Genomic DNA, 8,763 nt, shown 5'->3' on the forward strand with positions numbered 1-8,763 from the left:
GACCTTGAATCATTAGTGTTGGAAGAAAAAAGTTCTCCAGTCCTTTTCTCTCCACTTGCTACTTGAATTCCATGGTTTCCGAAAATTCCAAAACCAATGATAAAATCTCCAGTTGCAGCTTCATCAGTGTTGTTTTGGTTCCAATTCTAGCTCTTTGTTTCATCAAAGACAACGTCCCTGCTTAATACTACCTTTCGTGTGCGTTGATCATATAGGCGATATGCCTTTGATCCTAGTTTTGTGCCTAGGTGGACTAACATTCGTGACCTATCATCCAATTTCTTCAAATGAGACGACTCTGTTTTGGCATAACAGATACAACCAAAGACTCGAAGATGGTTGAGATTGGGCTTTCTAGACCGAAACAACTCGTACGGTGTCTTATCATTGATTGTTCTCGTAGCAATACGATTCAAGAGGTAGGTGGAGTGTCGGATTGCTTCTCCCCACAGAAAGTTTGGTACACGCATATGCTTCAGAACACTTCGAGTCATCTCCATCATGGTTCTGTTCCGTCTCTCAACAACTTCGTTCTGTTGAGGAGTGTATGGAGCTGTAAGATGTCGCCTAATACCTGAGTTGCTGCAGAAGTTATTGAATTCTTCGGAAACAAATTCTCCTTCTCTATCGGTTCTGAAAGTTCCTATGCGTTCCTCAGATTCTTGTTCCGCCAAGCTTTTGAACCTTTTAAATTTGTTGAAAGCTTCACCCTTTTCTTTCAACAAGAGGGTCCACATGTATTTAGTGTAGTCATCTATAAGAACAAAGATATATCTGTTCCCAGCCATTATGTTAGGCGATATAGGACCGCAAAGATCACCATGCACTAGCTCAAGAGCTCTGCTTGCTCGATAGAGAGTTGCTTGTGGGAACGTTTTCCTTGTTTGTTTGCCGAGTAGACATGAACCACAAAGTTCTTTTCGAAAATTGTCCAGTGGAACTCGCATCACTAGCTCCTTTTGTACCATGGACTTCATTGTCTCAAAGTTTATGTGGCCTAGCCGTGCGTGCCACCTACTGCAATCACTTACTGTTGTTGAATAGAAGCACACTGAATCTCTTATTCCCATGCTCACCTTGTACAGACGGTTTCTTGATCTAATTGCTTTGACAAGCAATTTTCCATCACGATCATGCATTGTTAGATTATCATCCTTCATTCTCACATCACAACCTGACTCGGTTGCCTGTCCAAGACTGATAATGTTGCTCTTCAGATCAAGAATGAAATAAACCTCAGACATTATTCTCGTTTCTCTGTTCTGATCTACGAACTCGATCAAACCCTTACCCTTGATGTCTATGCGCGAGTCATCCCCAAATCTAACTTTCCCAGTAATTGTTTCATCAATTTCCTTGAAGAATCGACGGTTACCAGTCATGTGGTTGCTAGCTCCGTTATTAAGGTACCAAACATTGTCATCTCCGGTGTTAGTCTCATATTTGCTTGGTATGATCTTCCCTTCATTACCTCGTGTATCATAAGTTCATCCGTTTCTGTTGTGCTCTTGTTATCAGTCTCTAGTGCTTCTTGAAGTTTAAGTAATCGATCGGGACAGTTTGAAGCAAAGTGCCCTGCTTTGTCACACCGATAACAAATAACTTTGGAGGTATCTCTTCCGCCACCAGATCTTCCGCGGCCTCTTCCTCTTCCATAGAACCGTCCGCCACGTCCTCTACCTCTAAAGTCTCCTCCGTAATCACGAGAGTATTGAGTCGCTTGTGGTTATGTATCTGCATACATGAGTTTGCTCTGGTCGTCTTGTGCTTCTTCTTCCTTGGAAATACGTTCTTCATAGGTCTTTAATCGGCCTATAATATCTTCAAAGCTTGTACTCTTTAGGTCTAGTACTTGCTCTAGTGAAGCGACGATATGGATATATTTCTTACGAGGAAGATTCTTAAGAAATTTCTTCACGATCTTGGATTCTTCAATCTCTTCTCCTAGTGAAGCTGATTTGGAAGCAATCTCCGATAACTTGCCTGCAAAGTCATCGATACTCTCTGTATCCTTCATCTTCAAACGATCAAACTCGGCCATCAACGTCTGTAGTCTAGCCTCCTTAACACGTTTTGCCCCTAGGTGTCTCGTTTTTATGGCCTCCCACACCTGTTTTGTTGTATTTAATTCTCCTACTTGCAAGATGAGAGCCTCGGGGATTGATTGGAATAACAACGCTGTAGCCATGTCGTTCTTCTTACCGTCACCTGATGGTTCTTCAATGATGTCCCATACGTGATGTACTTTGAGATAGATTCTCATCTTCATAGCCCAAACCGTGTAGTTGGCAGCGGTCAGCATGGGACACTTGATTGAAGAAGAACCTCCGTCTTTTAGTTTTGCTAACTGTGTGTTTGATGATTCCGTGATTTCCCCCATGATGTTCTTGCACGTCCTGTGATGATTCCTTCAAAGCTCTAATACCAAATATAGAATTTGAGAAAGATTTGAAAGACAAATTATAATAATAATTCTCTTATTGCTTAAGAAAAAATAACTCAAAAACTTAAGCTTTCTCTCTTACAAATCTCTCTTTCTCTCAAAGCTCACAACTCATATATATTATGCTACATGATATGCTCAAATTAAACCCTAGAGCTACTCTCTCAAATTAAGAGGTCACTGTAATACTTAGGGGTCGAATTCCACAAGGACTCTAGACTACACAATAAATTATAGAGTTTTATGATTACGCTAAACAAGTTGATTTAAATAAGAAAAGCAATGCAAAATATTAAAATAAAGCTGTTGTAAATTCAAAGGATTAAAAAGCTAGGTCTAGGGAATTTCTCAGGAAATTATGAAATATTAAATCAATCAATAAATTAGGATTCAAGCAATTATAATCAGATCTAGAACTCTAAACACTTTTGTAAAATAAATCAGTTCTCACTGCAAATATTATCTAAATTTAAAACCAGAAAATCCAAATCTCTTTGTAAAATTCTAGGTTAAAAATCAGCTTTAAAAACAGATTTAGATTGTTCACAAAATTACTAAATCAAATCTCTTTGCAGAAAGTAATTTTGCTCATCAAATGTTTTATCAGAAAAATCAATTATATTCTCACATCTATGATGAAGATCTAGGTAATCAATCAAGAATTAATATGAAGAACAACCTATGATGAAGATCTAGAAAGATAATGAATCTTAAATAAACAGATCTAATAAATCATAAAATCCCTGTGAAAAACTTTGAACCTAACAAGCAAACTACTCAGACATATTCAATGAAGAACAAAACATAATTCTGAATAATAAGCAATTGAAATTAAAAGCGTAAAGAGGGAGTTTATGAATTCTTCTCTCAAAGCAGTTCAGATCTCTCTCCCCCAAAAGCTCTCAAAATCTCACAGGGTTGCAAAAAATAAAACTTGCTAGAATAAAACTTAAGGGTTTCTAAAACCTAAAAATACTATTTATATGTCTAAAACACGTTAGGGACTTATGTTGCAATTATGGAAAACTTCAGGGCAGATTTGTAAAACTTCCAAAACTTGTCTCTTGCGGCTACACATGGTGTCGATCGATGCTAAGGCATTGTCGATCAACACTCTCATCCTTCCTCTGCTCCAAGTTCTCTTCCTTAGCTGAATTTCCCCAAAATCTCTCTAATTGCTCCATTTTGCTCCTTTCATGCCAAAATCCTAGAAAACCTATTAAGACTCTAAAACGTCCTAGAAAACAAATCAAAAGACTCCTTATATCATGGTTAAAAACCATAAAAATCATGATATATCACTACAAACCCAACATCTCCTTATATAAATCTCCATAGTATATTTTTCTAATCCTAATAGGAAAACTTCTTATTCTATTATATTTAAATTTCTCCTAAATATAATCTCCAATTTCTATTTCTTGGTTAGCTTGGTTTTCAAACTTACTTCAAGCTTACTCCAACAATCCTAACAAATGCTATAAACTCTAAAACCATTCCAACACGGTAGAGAAAATTCTCTGCAGCTACTATCTCTTGAATGCTATTTTTTTTTGGCAGCATTCATTAAAGTAAGCCAAATTGATTTTGTATGTTATTACTTTGAGTATTATTCTATTTCTTGTTCATGAAAGCTATTTTGTTGTTGTCCTAAAAGACACGTGGAAGGAGGGGGAAGAAGTAAAAAAAAACACGAGAATTGATTGGTCCACGCAGGAAAAAAGGTCATTTGGATTGTCCCACATGTAAAAGTCGTATTTCTCCTATTTTGTTCTCGATCTACTTCTTCTTTTCTCATTGCTTTCCAAGTATTTTTCTCTCCTATGAAATCATTTCCGTCAAAAAAAAAAAAAATTGGTAATAAACAAGTAACCCAGGTTGAACATCATTAATTGCGTATTTAACATGTCTTTAAAAACGTTAATCCCCGCGCTAATTCTAGGGCAGTTTTGGGGGAAAACTAATTAAATAAAGTTGTAAAGTGTAAGATCACTCTTTTATCTTATTATATAAACCTTAGTTTTTAAAGTTAGTAATTCATATAATCGCGACATGTATCAAACATATCGATAATATTTTGACATGTGTAAAAAGAAAATTTATTTAATAATTATAGGAAAATTAATCAATTCTAAATATCAAAGGATTACAATTAACATTTTTGAAAAGTATATAAAACCAAAAGTAATCTTTTATATCACTAATTCTAATAAGAAAGTTATCTATTAAATTACTAATTTCAATAGAAAAATATATGCAATTAATAAGGAAAATATTTGCAATTTAATTGCAATTATTATATATTATAATCATATAGTAAAAAGAAATTTATACAGGAAAGTGATTAAAGTATAAAAAAGTTTAATGTGTTAAAATTAGTGATTAACCTAATATAAGAAAATCAAAATTAAAAATTAATGTAAATTTCTTAAGTTTTTCAATTGGTGAATGATTTGATAGCGTATTCAATATTATGTTATTATATAAACATTGGTTTTCAAAGTTAGTAACTCATGTGAACGTGACACTTGTCAATTTTAACAATTAAAATTTTTGTCATGTGTTATACAAACATATTTATAAATTATTAAAAAATTTAAAAATTAAGCAATTTAATAACTATAAAAATATAGTTCATATATGTAACGATTCTCCATCTTGCTGCTTCTAGTGGCCATTGTGAAGTTGTTACCTTTATGGTTAAGTTCATCACTCATCTGTGTGGACACCTATCGTTTGAGAAAAGCCAGAACCTTAACCAGATATATGCAGCGAGGAACAGTGACAACGATACTCCTCTACACGTTGCCCTTAAAGGGAGTCATGAGAATATTGCTTCTTCTTTGGTTACTGCTAACCCGCTTGTGGTCTCACTAGCCAACAACGACTGCAAATCACCATTGTACATTGCTCACGAGTCCAAGTTCACAAAACTTGTGAAAACAATGTTGAGATTGTTAGCAGCTCATGTTGGAAGCAGCAAAGTGTCCTTTGAAAGATTATCTATTCTGCATGCAGCTATCAAGGCAAATGATATTGGTATGTGTTTTTCGATTCCTGCTGATGATAATTAAGTGTTTATAGATTTCATTCTTCTCTGAATTCCTTTTATACTTCATATTTGCTAATTGATGTTTCACATGTTTGTTTGCAGATATCCTTCACGCTCTTCTTCGTATGGATCCAAGTCTCATTCACCTCAAAGACGAAAACAACATGACATGTCTCACATTTGCATCATTCATGGGATACTACTGATATATCATGGTTTTGTGGGTTTTAACCATGCTATAAGGAGTTTTTAGAATTTTTCTTTGTGTGTTTTAGGTTTTTTGTGAGTTTTTTCAGATTTTCTAGGATTTTAGCATAGATGAAACAATTTGGAACATTTTTGAGCATTTAATCGAAAGAAATCAACTTGGAATCAATTATGAGACACCATCCTTGGACCAACACCTTCTTAGCTCATGAATTAGCTTGGTCCTTGTTATAATTGATTTATTACTTTGACTATGATTTTTCGTAATTAATTTAGTCACTTTACATGATCAAACCGGGGTTTTATATACGTAACGGCATTTCAATTCTTGATGGATTTAACTCGGTTAAACATAAACTGGTTTGAAAATTGGTTTAGGATTGTACCAAAGCTAACCCAAAACACCATTGACTCAAGTTCTCTCCACTATAACGATTCGACTCAAAAGTCTCTCAGAGTTTCGCGAAATCGAGATATATAAAGTTGCAGACTTTTTTGAAATGAAGTGAGATTAGATTAGCTTAATAATGAATTGAGACTACCCTTGTTCCCAAATCTCGATTCAGTCGATTTAATTGAAGAAATCGAGAAAAAAAATGGCGTCTCCGTCGTCGTTCTGGAGCATAGCTTCTCGACAAGCTATGAACAGTGGTTTGTTTCTCACGAAACTCTACTGCTTCCTTCATGTAACCACCAACTATCTTGGATTCATGGCTTATGTGAGTCCCCCTCACCCGCAAATCTTCCCTTCTTTATCTCGTGACTCTTAACTCATCTCCGGTGTTTTAAAAATCTTCTCTTTTTTGAGAGCAGGCTTATGGTCCGAGCATGACTCCGACGCTTCATCCTTCAGGGAGTGTCTTATTAGCTGAGCGAATCTCTAAACGGTATCAGAAACCGAGTCGTGGAGATATAGTTGTGATAAGGTCTCCAGAGAATCCTAACAAGACTCCGATTAAGAGAGTTATTGGTGTTGAAGGTGATTGTATTAGCTTTGTGGCTGATCCAGTCAAGAGCGACAAATCCCAAACCATTGTGGTATGTTTTTTTGTTTCTTCTTTGACTTCACTTCACTTTGTTCTTCTTGCTTATGAATCAGATTTATGAATGAATGTTCGGTTGAGACTTGAGAGTAGTACTGAGTTGGTAATTGAGTGATTAGAGTTTTAAAAACAAGTTGTTTCAGTTTCAGTAATGCTGGTGTTTATCAGTATTGAGCTTTAGTTGTTTCAATTCTTGGAAAGTTTTTGTTTCTTTAAGATATGTTAATGCTATTGGTGTACATATACATTATAGATTGTTTAGTTTCAATTAGTTGTTGCCAAATAGAGAAGTTAGTTTGTTGGATTTGTGGCGAATTGATCTTTCGACTGATGTTTTCTTGTTTGGTTTTAGGTTCCTAAAGGACATGTCTTTGTTCAAGGTGACTATACTCATAACTCAAGAGACTCAAGAACCTTTGGTCCTGTACCTTACGGTCTTATTCAAGGCAGAGTGCTTTGGAGGGTATAAGCTTTTTTTGTAATTAACGTTTATACTATATGATCGTATGATACAAATTTAGTCGAATTAAGTGCTTTCGGCATTTCAAATGCGGTATTTGCATTTGATTTGGTGATCTGTTTGGCTGATCTTTGGTATGTGAAATTTTGTGCAGGTTTGGCCATTTCAGGATTTTGGACCGCTTGGACCAACCCCTTCTTAGCTCATGAATTAGCTTGGTCCTTGTTATAATTGATTTCTTACTTTGACTATGATTTTCCGCAATTAAATTTAGTCACTTTTACATAAAAGTTTTTTTTTTGGTATGGATGTCAAGTTTATCATATTGTGTTCAAAGTTCAAACTTCTTTTTATTTATATGGTATGAGTTTATGTTTATTATATCTTCTGAACTTTTGACTGCCATAAAAGTTCAAAACTTACAAACATTATTCTAAGAAATGACAGAAAAAGAAAGAAAAAATAGAATCAATCTAAGAATTGACTATTTTAATGCAATCTAAAATGTACCAGTCTTTTTTCATCTATATAAAACCAAATCTTCCAATCTTGTATCCATAAAATTATATTCCTAAGTTAAAAAGGAAAAAGAAAAAAAAAAACACGTACTAGTTTAAAATTTCTCTTTATTTTTGAGTAAACAAACTCATTTTTTTTTGTTTTCCACCAAAATGAGTTCCAAGAAAACCAAAGGAAAGCAAAGGATTAAGATAAAGAAAATTGAAAAAGACGAAGACAGGTTGGTCGCATTGTCAAAGCGCCGCAATGGTATCTACACCAAGCTTAGTGAGCTCGCTATTCTCTGCGGTGCCCACTTTGCATTTCTCGGGTACTCTGCCTCCGGGAAACCATACACATTCGGCAGTCCATCCTTCCAAGCCGTTGTGGAGCGGTTTCTAAACGGCGAAGCCTCCTCGTCTTCTTCTTCTTCTTTGCAACGATCGTTCTTTGATGCTCACCACAAAGCAAAGATTCAAGAACTTTGCGAACTGTACAACAGTTTGGTGGACAAGGCACGTGAAGAGGAAGCGGAAGAGATGAAGGCGGCTGCATCCGTGGAGCCGTTGCCAGAAGATGCGTGGTGGAAAGTGGATCCGATGGCGGTGACTGATGAAGAAGAGAGGAAACAGTTGCTAGAGAAGTTCGAAGGGCTCTATGAGAAACTGTGTGATGAAGTTGATGTTAGGAACCAGAGAGGAGATGCTGCTGCGGAAAATTAACAAATGATCCCTCAATAGCTATGTCGTCCTTATGATAAGGATAATCATGTTTTCTTGATTTACTTTTGGTTTCTAACTGGTCAAAAGGTTATGTGCACTCTTTAATAAAACAGAAATATTTTATCTAAATGTTATTTGGGAAAAATACAACAAAGGGAAAAAGTAAAATAATAATCAACTTCTACTATTATAAATTTATAACTAGATAGTTTACCTGTGCTACACAGCACAGAGAAATGTTTACGTGAATACTTATGTGTGTTTACAGCGATGAATTTGCCAGGGCAAGAAAATATTTACCTATTTTGATTTGTTAGAAACAAAATAATAGTTGAATT

At 35.3% G+C, this 8,763-nt stretch overlaps 2 protein-coding genes across 2 annotated transcripts; both read left to right on the plus strand.

Moving 5' to 3' along the window:
- On the plus strand, window positions 6,104–7,581 carry LOC104741585 (mitochondrial inner membrane protease subunit 1-like). Its single transcript, XM_010462471.2, has 4 exons — window positions 6,104–6,421; window positions 6,516–6,740; window positions 7,098–7,208; window positions 7,360–7,581. The coding sequence occupies exons 1-4, from the start codon at window positions 6,299–6,301 to the stop codon at window positions 7,405–7,407; spliced, it is 507 nt and encodes a 168-aa protein (XP_010460773.1). The 5' UTR covers window positions 6,104–6,298; the 3' UTR covers window positions 7,408–7,581.
- Window positions 7,816–8,511, plus strand: LOC104741586 (agamous-like MADS-box protein AGL29). Its single transcript, XM_010462472.2, has one exon. The coding sequence runs from the start codon at window positions 7,877–7,879 to the stop codon at window positions 8,423–8,425; it is 549 nt and encodes a 182-aa protein (XP_010460774.1). The 5' UTR covers window positions 7,816–7,876; the 3' UTR covers window positions 8,426–8,511.

This window comes from Camelina sativa, chromosome 14 (genome assembly GCF_000633955.1).
Source record: "Camelina sativa cultivar DH55 chromosome 14, Cs, whole genome shotgun sequence".
Taxonomy (NCBI): Eukaryota; Viridiplantae; Streptophyta; class Magnoliopsida; order Brassicales; family Brassicaceae; genus Camelina; species Camelina sativa.